General features: G+C 34.3%; 2 protein-coding genes across 3 annotated transcripts; one reads left to right on the plus strand and one right to left on the minus strand.

Moving 5' to 3' along the window:
* Positions 1-1,523: 1,523 nt before the first annotated feature.
* Positions 1,524-2,327, plus strand: LOC114179372 (heme-binding protein 2-like). The gene is made up of 2 exons (XM_028065697.1): positions 1,524-1,735; positions 1,820-2,327. Exons 1-2 carry the CDS (start codon positions 1,524-1,526, stop codon positions 2,232-2,234), a joined length of 627 nt encoding a protein of 208 aa, XP_027921498.1. The 3' UTR covers positions 2,235-2,327.
* A 1,042-nt stretch (positions 2,328-3,369) lies between these two features.
* Positions 3,370-19,386, minus strand: LOC114179471 (alpha-glucan water dikinase, chloroplastic). Of its 2 annotated transcripts, none has more exons than XM_028065822.1 (34): positions 19,230-19,386; positions 18,817-19,073; positions 18,048-18,089; positions 17,837-17,946; positions 17,622-17,700; positions 17,408-17,499; positions 17,141-17,294; positions 15,673-15,894; positions 15,214-15,552; positions 15,018-15,125; positions 14,800-14,898; positions 14,579-14,713; positions 14,383-14,471; positions 12,941-13,075; positions 12,534-12,696; positions 12,352-12,441; positions 12,089-12,274; positions 11,182-11,244; positions 11,030-11,092; positions 10,881-10,940; positions 10,579-10,731; positions 10,381-10,464; positions 9,451-9,627; positions 9,267-9,373; positions 8,925-9,138; positions 7,800-7,903; positions 7,511-7,649; positions 7,291-7,416; positions 6,594-6,704; positions 5,845-5,943; positions 5,022-5,195; positions 4,813-4,905; positions 4,523-4,638; positions 3,370-3,918 (listed from the first exon to the last, which is right to left on the minus strand). In XM_028065822.1, the coding sequence occupies exons 2-34, from the start codon at positions 19,051-19,053 to the stop codon at positions 3,714-3,716; spliced, it is 4,368 nt and encodes a 1,455-aa protein (XP_027921623.1). In that variant the 5' UTR covers positions 19,054-19,073; positions 19,230-19,386; the 3' UTR covers positions 3,370-3,713. The 2 variants fall into 2 exon arrangements, with proteins under 2 accessions (XP_027921623.1, XP_027921622.1); XM_028065821.1 differs by having other exon boundaries at positions 18,817-19,081.
* Between the last annotated feature and the right edge of the window lie 204 nt (positions 19,387-19,590).

Raw genomic sequence — 19,590 nt, forward strand, 5'->3', positions numbered from 1 at the left:
TGTATGGATGAAATATTTTGTGCTCTAGCTTACCCTACTTTCATTGTTGTGTGTTCTACTGTGTGGTACTCTTTTTTGCGATGATCATCAACTTGTTGGTGTGAGCAGATGCGAGGAACACCTGTGGGCAACAGGGAGGTGGTGATTCCGCTGCATAGTCCGCGTGGACTGGTTTCTCATTTCTTTACAAGTTTCTTTAGGGTTATGGCCCATGTATTTGTTCATCCTTAGATTTATATACTTTTGGTTAAACTCTGTATCCAGTTTTCTTTTGGGCATCGTGGTATGCCTTGAGTTGTAAGGAGTTGAGTTTCAAACTCCCGGACTGCGCTAGTTTGTTATCTTTATGTGACGCTACCTTTAATTTCGCTTATTAAATTAAATGGAGTGTTACATAACTAAAATATTTTATTAAGAAAATAAATCCCTTAGAGTATGTTATTTGTCACTTGGAACAACATCACTATTTCTTAAAAATTTAATCTTTGTTGAAAGTGAAATATGGATGTTTAAATTTGCTCGTTTTAAGTGTTTGTCAATATTCACTTAGAGCATGCCAATCAAAACGAATTCACCTTTACGTGGGATTGCTTAAACTGAAAATATTGTTACGTATGATTGAATAAAGCACCTATGTTCTTAAGTTAAGTGAGGAGACAAAATTTTACTTACGCAAAGTATGGAACTTGATGTACTTGAATGACTTATTACCTTTGTGATTAATTTAGTCCCATATTTTAGGGATAAATATTTCTTCTATCACGAAAAATGAATTTGAAGATATAGTTTTTTGAGATATACCGAGTCACAAATCTCCATTAAAAGTAATTTTTCTTTCAATAGTGAGAGAAAAAAAAATAAGGGTTAAATATGTTTTTGGTCCCTTAACTTTAAGTGAATTTTGGAATTAGTCCATTTTGAAACTTTGGACCAATTTAGTCCTTCATCTCTCGGAATATGTGGATTTAGTCCTTTTAATCAAATTTTGTTAGGTTTATTTGATGTTTCGTACGCATTTTAGGATTGTATTTGAGTTGTTTATACTGTTTGACACATTTTTTCTTCAATGTTAAGTCAAATACTATTGTGAAACGCGTTTGAAATGTCAAATAAACTTAACAAAATTTGATTAAAAGGACTAAATTCACGTATTTCAAAAGATGGAGGACTAAATTGGTTCAAAGTTTCAAAATAGACTAATTCCAAAATTCACTGAAAGTTAAGGGACCAAAAACATATTTAACCCAAAAAATAATTGCTACAAATAAATTTATGAAAAAAATTATTTGTTTATTTTTAAAAATATTTGTAGAAAAATATTTAAATAAAGAGTAACATGTATAATTTGACATGGAAATCTGCTGAGATTACGCAAAAAAGTAAAAGAGAAAGTGAATAAAATAGGTAGTGATTAATGAGGAAAACCCCACCTCACTCCTGCTTCCACTCCTTTTCTGTGTGCTGTGTGCTGCTTCTGTCTCTTTAAAATGGGCACGTAATTTGGAAAGAGAAGACAGGCAGTGATGGAAACAGCAGTGATGCACTTTGTTTACTATTTGTTGATATCAATTTGTTGGTGCAGTGGCAACATGGGGCAGGCTATTGAATTACCTAACTACACACCCATACTCTCTCGGTCAGATTTTCAGATTAGACTCTACAATGAATCCACATGGGTATCAGCCCGTGTTTCTGGAACTTCCTTCGACCAGTCCTACAAAATTGGATTTCAAAGGTTTTATCTTTTATTTCCCTTTTCAAAAGTGCTGATAATGATGTTCTGATGGTTGTTAATAAGTGAGTGTTAATGATGCACCAGGCTATACCAGTATATCCATGGCGCGAATTCCAATTCTTCAAAAATTGCATTTACTGCTCCAGCCTTAACGAGTGTGCCGTCTTCATCGTCACCCTCTGGGAATGCCTATATTGTAAGAATATTCATATCAACTCGTTTTCATGGGAAACCTCCGTTGCCCAATCCTGAACTCAAGCTGCGGATAGAGAAGTGGAAAAGTCAGTGCATAGCAGTTAGGAAGTTCGGTGGGTATGCGAATGATGATGATATTAACAAAGAAATCGAAGCTCTTCTAACTACCCTAAACAACCAATCCATAACAATACAAGATACCGACTCCTATATCATTGCCAACTACAATGCTTCCTCTCATAATACTACTCAACGCTTGAATGAAGTGTGGATAAATGTGTCGGGAATTGGGACCCAGTGCTGACTGAGTGTTGTTTTTCGTTTAAGTGCAGTATCTTGTTTTTGTGTCATTGTGCTTCAAATGGCTTGTGTCAATGATATCATGTGTGAAATGTCTTGTTTCGGCGTTTGAGGAGGGTTTAATGTAAATAAAACTAAATTATAAAACATTTGATGGTTTACTTAATATATAAAAATAGTTCCTATTGAATGGTTTAGGATACGAATTATTTCTTACTAATTCAATTCTTTGAATGGGATTATTCTGTATCACTTGTATTTTGAACGGTTGAGGTTTTATTTTGTCCAATTCACCTTTTACAACAAATTAGCGTAAAAAGTTATGGCATAAGATCGAAATGAAAAATCTATTGCCAAAACAATGTCAACTCATAACGGGTAAAGATGTTTGTTTTATATGAGATAGTGTTGGAAGGAGAAACATTTTCATTCAGCTAATCAAACATCCGCACAATGCGCTTATAATTAAAAAATATAGATATTATCAAGGTTAGGTTGTGAGGTTTTAACAGAAGTTTTTGAAAGACAAAATAGTGCTAACGAGTTTTGGAAAATATCTCGAAATTCAATAATCTTTGATTGAAGAAACAATTACAGACTATGAACATGGGTGTGGCAACGAGTCAATCCATAAAGATATTGATAACTTCAAATGATGTTGACTAAGTTGTTTTCTTTTTTCATTGTCAAGTGCTTATGCCAGTAGCAACAGACAATGAGATGGAGATACTGGTATACACAAAAACCTGTGAACCAACATCTCTTAGCCGATGAAGTGAAAATAATTATTGTTTCATTTGGTTGTAATAGCTTTAGGTTACACAGTATGCGATTTAGCAATTATAATCTTTACAGAATCAGAATATGAAAATAACTTCAAAAGCATGATCATAAAAGAATCAAGAGATATAAAAGAGGATAGAAGTGGAAGAGACAGAAAAATAGAGAAGGTGAAGAAAAAATAAGATGTCCTGAAAGCCAACCTTCTGGTTGTCCCTAAAAGTGTAAGTCATTTCTTTTTTGAGATCGTCCTCGAAACTCCATATAGAGTGCTCGCAACAAATACAGTGAAACAGTCAAACTATCAAATACTATAGCAAGCTAATGATTTTAACTAATGCAGAATATAAAAAAGGTACTTCGAATATAAATGTGGAAATATTATTAACCTGATCCCGGTCCATACACCTCAAGTAAAAACACAAACTTGATTAAGAAGTAGCTTTAGATATAATCTATGGTGAGGAAAAAGAAAGCCATTTAAATTTTTCTTAATTTACATTATTCTATGTTTATACACTTATAAATTATTCCTTAAAATTTAATATATCACATGTATTAAATCTATAAAGCCAATTTTTGTAGTCCGCAGGTTTAAATGTTGAACAGGCAGATGTTGGCACGGGCACGTTTGAAACGCCATATTGCACGGGGATGAAGAAAGTGGAGGTAGGTGGGTTTAGAAGATATGGATGGTAGAAGTCTACATTTGTGGTCTGGTCTGGACAACATAGAGTTTTCCATCCTTGATGACACCTTCAATGTCCTGAGGAGACCCATACAACCCTTCAATTTCATTTCCTGCACGGGCAATGCTTGACAAGATTGACTGCCGAAAGTTTCCATCAAGGATCAGTTGGTCTGATGAGTAATCAAGCACCACCTTCTCCTCTTCATCCATTGGCACACTGTTCAGGAAGGAAATTCAGTAAACCGGTGTCAGAAAGCATGAAATGGAATTGGAAAATAATTACTTGAAACAGTTCACAGGACCACTCTAATCTCCCAAATATCAATGCACGTACTATTTTCTTATATCCTAAGGGTTACCATTATTTATGAAAACAGAAAGACCCGAAAATGAGATACATTTACCAGTGTAGCCAATTATACTCTCTTATCCATCATACACATACCATTTTGCTAAGCCAGGCAAGTTATGCAAAGCTAGACAAATTCCATGTTCAATTCAAAATGACTTGTGTACATTGGATATAATTCTTGCCGCAATTTCATATTACAAGGGGAAAACAGTTAAAATGATTGGCATCGCGTTAAGATAATAAAACATGCAGATACAATTCAATGCCATCATTTCATTAGCTATGAACTTGTTTCATAGAATAAAATAAAAAGGTAAATAAATTTATTGTAAAAGTTCAATTTTTTTTATCAGGAAAAAGATTAATTTAACTGATAAGGAAGGGTAATTCGATCTACTTTCTCATAAAAGTTAATTCTAACAAAGTTTCTATGGAAGATGATCATCGATGAAGAGTTGTCAAAGTTCACCTGTCATAAAGACCTGCACCAGCATAACCTTCTAGGTCTTCACCATTGGAATCAGATCGAAAAATAATTGACCGTCTTATAAATAGGCCGACAGGTTTGCTAGGATAGCCCAAGATCTAAGGAAGCCCAAAAAATTAGAAAAATAATGAAAAATTCCAAAAGCATATGCCGTACTGGTAAAGATAATTCATATATGATGTTCTTATATTTGACATAATCGATAAAAGAATGATAACTAGGGCATTAACCATACAAAATACTACAAAAACAAAACGATCTTGCAGAAGTACCTGAGGAGAGTTCAAATCACTCTTTTTGCAGATAAAACTCAAAGCACGACCAGGATAAGCTCCAACCAGTGTTTCTCCAAGTCCCTTTACCACCTATATCAGAAGAGTACCACAGTTAAAATAGCTTCTTTCCCATATCGATTCAATAGTGAATATGTTTACTTAAATGGGCGGAAGAATAGGGGAAAACATGACATCATTAAACATACCTCAGCATATATCTCTGACGAATCCCCAGAGGACGGATTAGTCGTGTGGATGACAAAAGCATAATCAGCATTTACCACTTCCTGAACAAGGACAGCCATGGAAAGATACTCGTGGTCCAATTTCACTTTTCGTGTGCTGAAGTATGCCCTTTCATTCCACTTGGAGCCCCAAACCTTTTTAATGAATCAAACAAATAAATAATATTGGTTCATGACCACTAAAATATACACAAGTATTAAGGTTTTTACACTAAAATTCGAAATAGATCTAAACTACATATCTAACATATATATGTAGGAATATATTTATTTTGACTGTACATTGCAAGCATGTCCAGGTGCAACAACTTGGGAGATTTTAAAAAATAAAGGACGAACAAGGAAAATCGGTGGATAGTAGATTGTGAATGAATTCGCTTGAGAAAAGGAAACCAAAGATACAAATTTAAATTAACTTAAACTTCAAGCTTTTAACCCACACAATACATCATATTAAGAATTTCTATATCTTGAATATCCAAGAGCCGATAAATTCATAATTGAGAAAAACAAATCATGAGAAAATAACATTAAATGATTAAAGGGAAAAGCATAGAACATATGATTTCCAGAAGGCATCATTTGCAGAGTATGTGATACTAAAATGAAGAATAGAGAACTTAAATATTGGTCTCTAATAACATCTCCTGAAAAATATTTCAAATTTGTGTTGACCTTAGTGAAAATGGGTAGTGGGCAGTGGCAAAATACACAAGAAACAAAAAATTCTCTTGCATAAGATATATCAAACCCAGTTCATTCAAACAAGGAGAGAAGTGTTAACCTTTTTTATAGCCTTCCAAGCTTGTTCCCATCGCTGTTCACCTTCATCACCCGGCCAAGGCATTCCAGAACTCTTCATTTTAGTTTTCAACTCCTCAACCTGAATATAGTTAATGTATAAATTCATTGGCTTCTTCGATAAGACTCCACATCATTTACATGGAATAATTTAAAAACTGCAGGGTAGCCGAAGAACTTTAGACTAATATCAACTTTTGGTATTCCACCAAGAATAAAAGTAATATGTCGAGCATGAGACAAAAACTACTACTTCTTAAAAGAATAAATGAGTGATTTGCAAGAAATATTTGGAAGGGGTGGAAGGGGTATATGGGGTGTCATAACAGAAAAGTTTAGACTCATGTTCATTAGAATGATTGTTGGAATCCCAATTCAAGTCGAGCTATTAGAGAAGCATAATTTAAAACTTAAATAAGCAGTTTTCTTCAACCAGTCAAGTACATAATAAATAGGGACTGATAATTGTACAGTTTGACATACAAGAAATACCAAAAAGTTACACTAGATTACACGGAAACCCTCTGTAATATTAACATACTAACATATCATATAACCATCAAGACCAAACCTTGTCCTGTTAAGTGGTGTTAGTTACATAAATCAAATCATCCCACTAGTCTCTATATTCAGAGTAGTGGCCTTTCAATATTAAACGCAACAATAAGAATCAAGATAAATAAATGTTTATTGTATCATGTTAAAGTTAAGCCGGTACTAAAAGAAAAATACCAACTGGGGTGGTGCATTCAACTGTAAAACTGTTTCGCGAATCTCCTTGAGAACACTGAAGTCCCCCTCAATTAGCTCCTTTTTCAAAATATTGATCCTGTCAGCCACTGCCTGTTGATTAACATGCAGTCCAAGATTTCATTAGACTACAGGAAAGGCTGGCATAAAGTAAATGAAAAATGAGATAAGCTATAGATGTCAACCATGCAGTTAAACAATCTTTGAGATTTAATCCTATGGGGACTACTATGCTTTAGTATAAGACTTTGCCTCTGCCATAACCTCAATTTTACTCCTAGGTTATAAACAACCACTAACTGCAACATGAAGTGGGGGAAATCCATTTTTTAAAGGGTAGAGCATTTGAAATGTATTCAGGTTCAGTTATTATAAATTGTTATGAAAATTCAATTTAGCACCTTAAAAGTTCACATTCAAATATATACACCCATTAAGATTTAAGAGTTACCAACCTTCTCGTATACAAATTGAAAACTACAACGGATCAAATACAATAGTTTAGCAATTCAAAAAGCCAAAATCAGAAGCCAATGTGTGTATTCCAAACCCCAATTCAAATTATAAAAAAATCACACTAGTTGATATACATGGAAAATCCACGATAACCACAAAAAAGGAGATGCAGACGTTCATTAAGCAACCTGAAAAATATGGACAAAAATATAATATATAGAACCTGATTTGATTTATCAGAAAGAACATGTTCAAAAACTCCAAATGGTATGGCAACTGAGGTAGGAATTCCAATCCAAGAAGCTACTTTCCCCTTTAAATAAGCGATATTACGAGATTTAGCTCCAACCTGGGAACATAACTTTGAGCAAGTTATTCTGGAGGAAACATGTATAAGAAAAATGCATATGTATACCGACACGTAGTTCATTTCGAAAGCTAACCATTTCACCAGTGAATTCTTCGGATGAGACAGCATATCTACCACTAAAATTCTTTCTCGCCAGAGATATGGGTGACACTGAACCAACATCTTTCAGGTGAGTTGATTTGTCATCAGTAAACTCCCCCTCCTTGACCTGACTGTATGAAATGCCACAAAATGAAAAATTGTATAAGAAAGAAGTAAAACACAGCAATTAAGGTTGAGCAGTAGGAGGTGAAGTGAATATTTTAACAGGAAGGCATTTAAACATCTTTAGGACTTTAATCCAAAGCAGAAACAATGTTTACCTATAAACTACATCAGCAGATGTAGGCTTTAAGCGCAAAAGCTTTCCTTTATGTTCTTGGAGGTTAGCAAGGATATTGGGATCAAAGCATGTAGCAAAACAAACCTGGAAAACTCAAAACTTCAGCATTTGACAGCCATTGCATTTCAAAATCTTCTCAGCAATAAATAGCGTATCATAGGCATGGTAATATGATATAATAACAACAATACCCTTATCCCACGTGATGAAATTGAATACATGGCTCACAACTGTTGTGTTTGGTTAGAAAACCACAAGATAAATATGATAACTAATTTTTTTATTTTTTGTCTTGGATTAATAGACATTGCACTCTATAACAGGTTAGCTGATGAAGCGTGTCAAGTCTTTTAATCAAATCTTCATAATTGGTTAAGTCTAAATTTGCAATTTATATCAATCCTGGTAGAAACCCAACCTACACGAGAAAAGATGGATAAAATTACTGAAATAAGAAAGGATTTGTAAACTCTCTTTCACAACCCAGATGCTAAGACTTCAATATCGAAGGCAATCTCTGCCCAAGCCTACAGCCAAAAACTGTTAAAACATTCAGATTCCCTGATTCTACCCCTCCTTACTAGGTTTAATAACTGGGTCTCACAATGTGTGTGAATATCCTCGTTAGCCTAGTAAGGAGTAACTGACTCCCAACAACGTGAATACAAATTCCAGCACTTTCCCTATCAGCAAGTTCTCCTGGTCATTTACATTTTGACCTTTTATGTGTAAACCTTCCAAATCATGGGCTTTTGATCCAACTGTCCTTGAATTTCCCAGAAAAACCTTTTGTTTACATTATTAACACTAACAATATCACCGACTTTGAATGATTGGATGCTGAATTTAATGAGAATCAAATTTAGAATCATCTGAGAACGAAGGTGAATAGTTTTCAATAAAAATACTGTTGTTGGAGTATGCTAATTTACCTAGGGAGCATGCACTCAAATGTCATCATAGTTAAAGAGTGACTGTGCGCTATTTGAATATAGATACCACTGATTTAGTGTCAAACTGAAGATGAAACACACAGGTCTATCATTTAATAACAGCATCCTTAAATATAACCAAAATAGTCTGGCTATCCAAAGTAAGATGATACCTTGCTGTTTCTTGCTCGAACAGAAACATGAGATAGGACATCAGGCATATCAGGTGTCAGGACAGCAACTGTACCATCTGGAATTTCTTCTTCTCCTTTTACACTCTTGGCTATCAAAATTGTTGGTCGCTCGTATGTTTTGTTTTGAACAGCAAGCAACTCATCTACAACCTCAACATATCCAACAGTTTCAATTGGGCTAATAACTTGCCAGCTGTTTGAGAAAATTATAATTAGATTAGAAGGTTATAATTATCTCAAAACCAGAATGATGGTGTATGGTCTAGCCTGTTGACTATATTATATTGAAGATGACATCAGAAACAAGCATGATCAATTCACCTTCCAAGATTAGCTGTCTTTCGGAGCACAGGATCCAGTCGATTTAGAAGAGTAGATAAAGAGGCAGCAGATCCAGCACGGATAATTTCTTCAGTAAATATTTCCACCTGCAGCAGGAGATATTCTAGATACAAACAAAGGCAAAACAGAAAGATAGAGAACAAAACAATCAAAAAATACATACAGCCCATTGGTCCACGCCAAGCAGTGATCCAAGGTATTCTGCCGATGGTTGCAGAATTTCCTGGTATAATTGAGCCTTGTTTGTGAGTGCAAGGCGGGTTCTGTCAAGGACTGATTTAGCGTACAATGCCCAATGAGTGTCATTACTCTTGCACATGCTTAAGGCAAGATCCCATCCCTTCAAAATAAAACAAAGAAATACTAATGGATATTTTCCTTTGTCTGATTAAATATAGACCAAGAATATCTGAAGACCCAAGACACTATGTAGCACCATTACTGGAACAGCATCAGTGGTTTTCTTGCATTGTTAGTTATGATCCTTTATACTCAGCTTTAAGAAGCTTAAGTTAACACAAAGCAAATTCAATCCTCAAATTAATGAGGAATGAATATTTAAAAACGAATGTTGATGAAAGAAATTCCCACATTGTGTGACCACATTACTGTCAATTATAATCCATGAGAACAGTGGAATTGACCATGATAAAAAATAATAATTGCACAATTAACAACTGAAAGAGCGAGTTTGGGAAAAAATAATTTTAAAGATTTCAGTTCTTTATGGGGTAAAAAAGATTGCAATTTCAACTATATGTTATTTTAAGGATAGCAGCTGACATTTGTAAGAAAATCCAAAAGAAGCTGATTTTATGAATATGATAAATTGTAACATGATTGTTTTTCAACAATGTTTTTCCCTTTCAGCTTCATATACATATTCTTTTTCTCATATCCAAATGGAATAAATTATCTTAAAGCCAGTTTTCAGCAAACTTAGATAAATACAAATGATTTTTGCTGTAATCAATTATACATATAATTGATTTTTGAAATAACATACCACATCTACAGGCTTTATAAGCCTGAGTCTGAGTTTTGAAATAACCCAACTAGTGAGTACGAAACAAAAAGGGACAAATCACTATACCTTCAAACAGTAGATAAGATCTTCATTGTCATCCGATGAAAGGGCAAGATTTTCAAGAACCAAGATGATGAAGTACATTATTTTCTGCAAAGTCCACACACCAGTGTATAACAGAATTTGATTTAAAATATGTATCAACACAACAAAATTCAGCAAGCAACATTTAAAAACAGTTACACCCCAAAAACAGGGAATTACCTCAGGTGCAGCATTGTTTAATTCCTCATAACCCCTTTCCACTGCTGTTCTCACGGTAGAATCAAGAGCAACATCCAAAAATATAAGATCTTTCAGACGACTTTGGGATTTACTGAGTGATGGTTGGAGTTCCAGACGAGCCTCAAGCAATCCCTATTGAATAGAAACAAACATATATTAATAGGACTGACGCTTTGTATTTCACACCACATCAAATCAATATCAACTTCACGTTATTCATTAATTAAATATTCTCACTTTTTCCTCTTCTCATACATAAATTATATAATTTCAATATATACCTCAAGAAGTGGTTCAACATTCTTATCTTCAACGTGCTCCATGACAAACTCTAGTAATCCCTGCTTGTGGTAGATCAAATAAATATTTTTATATTTCAGAAGACATAACATCATCAGAAACTGATTTATAAAGAATTAATAAACATTACTTGAAAACCAGCAGGCAAACCCGGCACTGGATTTATCTGCACTCCAACCATGAAGCCCTGACCCTGAGAAACAATTAAGTGTAAATTAATTGCATGAAAATCTCAAGATATAAGAAAAGGATGAGCAACAGAGATCTTATCTGTCTTGTTACCTCAGATTTGTAGCCCATACAATTTGCAATAGCAGATTCAAGATCCGCACCTGAATGAACTGCCTGCATATAATGTAATCAAACCAAAATCATCATATGACAAAATATAATCCACAAGGTAAGCCCAATATGTCAAGGGTACTATGCTATGGTGGGAAATACAGCAATGGACAATTTTCTAAGACCACTAAAGAGGTAACTAAAGGTGGAACAAATCTTCAAATCAGTAGCAGTATTAGATTAATACAGAGGTAGAAGCCTAATGAACCTTGCCCTCCACTTCTGAAGAACCTTTTGCAGCTTATCATTGGCAAGAACAAACAAACCTTATCTGGAAAAAATGAACTCCACTTCTGATAGGCAAGGGAAAAAGGAGGGGGTCTTGAAAGTATATATAGGAAGAAAAATAAAAGCAGTAGCAGTTAACTGGTTAACAGTTAGCTGTTATTTGACATGAGATGAAGACTTTTTGTAGAATTCTATATATTGTCATGTCAAGGAGAGCTATGGGAGTCTTTTTGAAATGATGTTTGTGACAAGGAGAACCCTATGAGAAAGGAAAGTAGTTTTCCTTTGTAAGCTTTGGTTTTTACAAGGTAAAGTGAATAATATGCAGTACAAGACTTTATCTTTTTGCTTCTTTTTCTGTCTTGTCCTTTCATCACTGTTTCTAGGTTCCTAACAACTTCATTTACTTATGCTATCATGCACACACAGATATAGCAACTATTCTATCACGATCACTCCTAATTTATATGCGCAACCATATTAGCACGACAATAAGAATTTATTACGAAAAGAATTGAATAGAAGCCAAGAGCATTTTCAACTAATAACATTCACTAACTGAAAAAAAACAAATCAGAAAAAAATAACACATAATTAAGAACGCATATATAAATACAACCTTCAAAGTCCTCATGTAGTTTCCCAGATCACGCAGAAGACCTTCCTTCTGATCTCTCCTAAAATTTGGCTCAGAATGAATGGCTCGATCATAGCTCAGAAGCCGTTCTTTAGTTATTCCGTTGTCATTCAATGTTTTCCAGTAAACACCAATATCAAAGTCACTATTTATATAATCAATTAGTGCCTGGAGAAAACCAAAACAATAAAGGTAAGGAAGATAAGGGCAAACCATAAGGAATTACAAAGAGAACAACTAATTACCTGACAGATCACAACATCATCAGGGCTAGTATTATTGTGTAACTTCTGGTGCCATTCCTCCATCATTCCACCTTTGCAATCATTATTTCTCTGTAATAGAAATTTTTCATAAGATTAATCCATATGCAGACAAGAGGGAAATATGCAGATGCTATAGAAAAGCAAATAAAAAACAAATGTACCTGAATAACAAGGATTTCATCCCGAATCCTTTGTCCAACATCTCCTTCACCTCCACGACCAACAGTAGACAAGATCATCCTTACAATTTCTCTATACTGTGGATAACTTGTATAAACATCCTGGAGCAAGTCCGTAAGCCTGTCCTGTGCTTTACTTATCTCACTGTTCCAATCAGTAACCAATGCTTACTAGAAGAAGACGATCAAGCATATAAACAGGACAGACATAATCATAAACTATATAGCAAATAAATAAGACTGTTACAAAAGAAAGACAATAAACAAGCAAAATCTAAAGCAGAAAGTTAATTGTGATTCATAATCTTAGTTTCCCAGAATGGTTAATATTATTCATTATCCAGAGAAGTGCACAAACCAAGTGAGAAACATTTCATAAGGAAATCTACCGTGGTTTCACATTGTAATTTTTGTTCCATATGAGCTGCCTTGTAGCCATGAATCTCATCCACACCAAAATTCCCGCAAGACCCAGTCGACCAGCACTTTTGGCTTCATCTATCAAGTCCGATGCAATGTTAAATCTGAACGGGGTAAAAGGATGAGTGAGCATCTCAGAACCAATAGAACAAAGTAACATCCTAATAAATATTCTGTATTTGTTCAGTCAAATGCATCAAGGTTTGTTTTAAAAAAGGGAAATTAAAAACGGAAGATTCCAAGCTTTTACACACACTATTCAACACATCCATATTATTAAGTGAAATTTATGTGTCTTGCTATTCAGTGGAACTTACACGAGTTTCACCTACTAGTAAGTGGTCAGGTAATAAAGGTGCCAATAAGTTGAACATACAAAATAAACGAACAAGCAAAAACTAAATATTAGTCCGAGAATATAAAAAAGTACACATCAGGACAATTTATCATATCACAATTAACAACTTTTTTTTCTACGTATCTATGACACCACAAAAGATGCATTCAGGGACAAGACTGTCAATCATTCACCAATACTTCCATGTAACAAAATGGTAACGTAGTCCCTTCTGACATTCATACCTTTGATATTGGCTAACTGATCTTTTACAACGCACACATATCAAAAGTTGATGACATTAATTTGGAGCTGCACTTTGAAATTGAAATCTATGACACTATATTTTTAGAAAATAACCCACATTCAAAAGCCTTATGTGAAGGTGGTGATGAGATTAACCAAATATATAGTCTTTTTACTCACAAAATATATTATTTCTTCTGAACGCTGTCAGAAAATAGGTTACCTACTTATCCATTAAAATTTCATTGCATATAAATGGTATCAAATTAAAAATTATATAACCGAAATTATGTTGCAAAGGTTTTGGTTATACATATCTCTCACCTATACAGTCATATAAATCAAATTAAAGTACCCAGTCAACCACATCCAATCCAATAAAATTAAGTTATTTCACTTAAACCTCTTTTCTTCTTCCTTTCATAGTTTGATAGATGTCTATCACTTCCAACATAGCAATTCTATAGTATTAATATTGTTCACAACAGGACAGATCTAAAAGATTAATCCCTAATGGACATAAAAAATAACATAAAATGCATAAATAGTATTTTCAAGAACCCAATAACTCAACGAAACCTTTGGTATTAGATGCTCTAACACAAAAACATAGTATATCGCATTGGTACTGGTGAAGAAGCTCAAATTGCCGTTAAGAATACAACTATCAGTGGAGGACCCTTGGCCAGTCTATAAGCTACATGTTTTTGCTACAATAGTAACAGAAAATAAGGTTTGCTATAATCCTGTACAAATCCTATTTCTAGTTTCAAGTGACAGATAACAATAATTCAATAAAGTAGTAAAAGTTTTTAAGGGATTTCTGACCGATGCATGAAGGACTTTTGTGCCTCACTTTCCATTTCTGCTATTTTATCCAACAAGAACTTGGCTGTACCTTTGCCATCACCAATATCCTTTTAATGGAAAAAAATATATATATTGTTGATCATGATAACATGGTGACATAGGCCAACATAATTGGAGAAAGAAGAAATACAAACACAATTTCAGGAAGTGTAACCTTTTGTATATGCTTTTTTCCAGCAAATTCAATATAAAAATTTGATCCATTGTTCTTTATCCATTTTCCTTCAGATAAAATGACAAATGGTATTCCTTTAAAAGTATCATCAACTTCGATATCCAAGGACTGGACCTGAAAATTAAATTGATGTTATTAAACTTAGATTAAAATCCAAAGGTCTAAAGACTTAAAATACTTAGGAATGATATTGTAGACACCTCAAAGGAAGGATGAGACAAAGAACCAGCTCTGAAAGGTGTTTCAGCAGCCTCAGTCAGAGCAACAGATCCAGTGGGCAGAGCATTTCCAGGTGGTAGCTAAGATTGCCAATGAGTTTATTGTAAATAAAATGCCTTAAAAAATATGATGAAACAAACAACACAATTTTAACACCCAGGAGAACATTAATCTGGTATATAGTACAATAAACACTCACCAACCACTCATTAGATGTTCTAGATAAGGCCCAGTGAAGTGTAAGAGGTTTCTTTGAGTCTGTAGCCAGGTGAACCTTAATCTTACCAGCATCTTTGGTAACGAGGACCTTTTAAAGATAGGAAAGACTATCAAAATCAGATGGTCAATAAAAGACCCACCAGCTCAAAATATCAATTTGGCAAAAATTATCTCACCAAAAGATCATTATCATCAAGCTTGTATATTGTCTTGTTCAAAACAGGACCACTTTCATATTCTTCCCTTGCCTCGGCATATTGTTCAATTAGTCTCAAGGTCTTTGGAACATCTTTAAATTGTTCAACTATATTTTCATCAACAATTCGGTTGATAATCTGCCTCAAATCTCTTTTTTTCCTTTGTATTCTTTCAGCGCGGAAGTATTTTTTTGTTTTCAACTGCTTGGCAACTTTAGTTTGTATTTCTCCTTTGGTAATCTTCTTTCGTATCTCATCCAAAGAAGCACCCTTCTCAAGCTCTGCTGACAACTCTTTTCTTGCTTCCTCAAATTCCATCTGGCAATTAAGCAGCGAGTGCCAAAAGGTTCTCTTAGATAAAATGAATTATAATTTGACAACCTAGGTAATTAATATTCAACAGAAAAGTAGAAATTGGAGAGGATGTCACAAAGTTACAAGTTGTTGTTCCTGAGAGTAGTTAGGCTTTCCAGCTTTTTCCCAACGAATATAAGCTTGAATCTGTACAAGTTCATCAGGGATAGTCTTTGTTTCAGAAACAGAAGGCTCCTTCACTTCAGCAGCTTTAGTATTCTTAGTTAACCTTGCACGAAGATCTTGTACAGAAGTACCCCTAGATACTTCCTCCAATAGTTCTTGCCGAGCTGCTTCATATTCCGCCTAACATAATTGAGGAGAAAATTATATACTAATCATGTATGTGAAGGAAAAATGCAATAGTCCTGACGAGAGCAGTAAAATATAACAGACTAATGTTGAATTCCAGCAAAAGTAGAAGGCTGTCACTAAATCCATTTTCCATATAATGTTAGATTATCCAAAAATGAACTATACAGAACAAATTGCGATCATAAACTTACAAGCCAAAAGGAAGGAATCATATTTATCATTCTTTTTACAAAAATAGAAGAATCAAATCCAGTAAAAGTAACCCCTACCTACCTCCTCCACTTCCTCTTTACTTTTCGATTCTGGAAGTTTCAGGTAGAGAATTCTTTTTCAAGAGAATAATTTAAGGAGCATGTAAAGCAGTGCTTTTTATAACAGCAATGAACAATCAAATAATAACAAATTTGCATAGAAGATCTAACTCCCAGAGCCTGTTGTACAAGGGACATTTCCTTTTAACTTTCCCCCATATAACCCCCATTTTATGGCAGAATAACAACCACTAACAAAATGTTCAACATGACCTAAGTCCTAACAACTGGCTAATCATTACAAAATCAAATGATGAATATAATCAACAATATTTTAACATAATTATCAGTCTATTTAGAGCGGTTAACATGTTGTAAAGCATGGATATCCAAAGAATAATTTTAAAAGTAATAAAAAATATAACATATCTTGTAAGCAAAAGTGTTCTTCCAAGAGATACTCTATAGTGTAGTGAGATGCCTATCCAACAGGCACAAGAAAATAATCTTAGCTATATATCATGTTAGAGAAGAAAGAGATGATGCGTTTGGTAGTTTATTCTCAATCACAAGTGAAAGAATGCTCTTTCATCTGAATAATATTTCATGGAAGCTAAAGACAAAAACCAGAGAGTGGGTCGTAGTAACCCAATGTGATAGAATCAACTTAAATAAGGATTAGGAGTGGGAATGTCAATAAACCTGGACAATACATGAGCATAGAATTTATACGAGATTGCAAAGACTAATCTTTTCCAGAGATTGTTATGGAAGGCATAACCAAGAACGTTTACCATGGATACATTCAGAAGAATATTCTTCGAATGAAAAGCAGAAAATTGATATAACAAAATTGGAGAGCAAAACAAACTAAAGGGAGAACTAGGAAATTATAAAAAAGAATCAGCTGAAAGGAACAAAGTAGGCATCAAACTTCAAAAACTTGCAGCTAAATGTAAGACATGAAAGACCATTTCATTACTGACCTTCTCTTGCTCTGGAGTGTACATCTGCTTACCCTTTCGTTCCCACCTAAGATATGCTTGAATCTGTACAAGGTCTTCAGGAACTGAAACTTCTTGAGATAGCTTATTTTTTACTGGTAACTTGATGTGAAAGTTCTCACCATTATTTTTAAACCTACGTTTAGAAAAAATAGAAAAAAAAAAAAAGCAAAAATAACTATGTCTAAGTTTACCGTGAAACTATTATTCAACAATGGCGATAAAAAAACAAGGCTATGAGAAGCACACCACTTATTTTTAGCCTCATCAAGTATGAGGAACTCAATGGATTGTGCCGCAGGGTCGTAAATTTCTATTTTAAGGAAGGATTCCGAGTCAGCCTAAAGCAACAAAAAAAATTAGTCAAACGGATATGCAAATCTATATTTAAAGATGTCAAGTCAGTTTATCAACATTCCGATAAAACTTTCTTTTAATGTTGCAGTTAATGTTGAAAACTTACTTTCATGAAAGGAGTTCTAAGAGCTTTGTTCTTGTAAACTTTAGTTCCTTCCGGGCGACGAGAAGGAAGTACCCACTTCCTGAACATAAAATAAAAAAACGGGGGGAAACAAATCTCCTTCAAATTACAAGATATATTAAAGACTATTATTAACTAACCCAAACACCTAAAATGCTTGAGGAATATCAAAATAACTTAACTAGTACAGAACATACCCTGGCTGATCACACACAACTCCCCAATGTAAAAGCAGAGAGCTACTACTGTATGAAACTTTAATTTCTACTTGTGTTGCAGCTCCTGGTTGTGAAGAACTAACACTAACCTGCTCCATTGAATACCACCATCATTGACTAATAATGTCTTATTACAATCTCATATTTACCATCCATGAACACAATTAAATATTATGGGCCACATGAATACCTGCAAGTCAATATTTCCATCAAGGTTGAACCTCCCAGAAAGCTGTTCAATGGCCAAAAAGGCAGTCAACACAACACTCAAATTCCAGTTAATAAAAACAGACAAGAAAAGGAACACATTGAATATTATTGATTAAATTTTATACGCTCACAAAAACGCGTAATGTTGATTTGTGCCCAAATTAATAGTTACATCCTAAGCTACTGTCTTATGTCATGTTCATGTATGAGCATTCAATCCAATGCCTCAAGAAAATGAACGCAGTTTCTTAACGCTCTGCTTGAGACATTATCAAGAGCGAACATATTTCAGCATTTCCATTAAAGTTACTGTTTCTTTATGATTACATTTTTTACAAAGCTTCATTCAAGATTACCTAGCAGACGTCCAGCAATTTTTTTCTCAGCACCATTAAATAATTTAAATAATAATAATAATAATAATAAAATAAATAAAAGGAAAGACTCCAGGAGTTACTCTTCCCCCATCAAACTTTAAGCTTTCTTAATTTAACATTTAACCGCTAATTTAACAAAATGAATCCTTCCTTTTTTTTTTCATTCTTAATATAATCTCGATCCTTAAATAAATGAAGAGGGTAAAGATTTTATAATAATTAGTTTTCCCTTCACTAATACTAATCATAATAATAATAATAATAATAATAATAATAATAATAATAATAATAATAATAATAATAAATGATGATAATATAATAATAATGATCAGACTGAAACGACGTAATGATATTATGGTGATTGGAGCATACCTCAGAAGCCGGATTCGTGGTTAACACAGCGCGTGGAATAGCGTCGACGTGGCGGTGCTTTCCCATGGCTAATTTGCATTTCCTCACATACAGCCTGTTCCCGCGAAAATTTGTACGAAACGCGAGATTCTTCTTTCCTTTGTTCACACTGACCGGGAAGGAACTTACCTTACTTTGATGCTCAGCAACCGTTTGCGTTTGACAAAGCACCGTTTGGTGGAAGATACTTTGGCTCATCTTCACGGATCTACTCCTTACTATTCCTCTAGACAAATAAGGAAAACATTAACATGCGTCCATCATTCAAATTCACAATGAGCAAAAGTTGCGATACCAGAACCTATGAATAAATAAGAACGAGAAGGAGAAGAGGCAAATTTGGAAGAAAACAGAGAAAGAAAAAGAAAAGAAACCTTCGTCTTCCTCAATCGGTGGAAGGTGTGAGAGTGGCTTCGTCTGAGACTTCGAGAAGAGTGTGAGATTGGAATCACGTAAAATTAGAAAGAAAATCTTCACTGTGATGAGAGAGAGCTTGGAAGTGTGTGTATGGTATCGGTTGGTTCACTTGGAACGCTGAGAGAAGTAATATCAAGGGAATGGACACGTGGCAAGGTGGTATTGGTCAAAGATGGGGCTGGAGAAGTTGTCACGTGCTTCATCGCATGATGGCACAGTGTTTGTGAGACGAACCCGTGGGGCCCGTGAGAGCTGATACTTTCTTCTTTATGATATTCATAACCGCTTTCTTCCTTATTTGCCCCTGCTTTTGAATTT

Source organism: Vigna unguiculata, chromosome 3 (assembly GCF_004118075.2).
Source record: "Vigna unguiculata cultivar IT97K-499-35 chromosome 3, ASM411807v1, whole genome shotgun sequence".
NCBI lineage: Eukaryota > Viridiplantae > Streptophyta > Magnoliopsida > Fabales > Fabaceae > Vigna > Vigna unguiculata.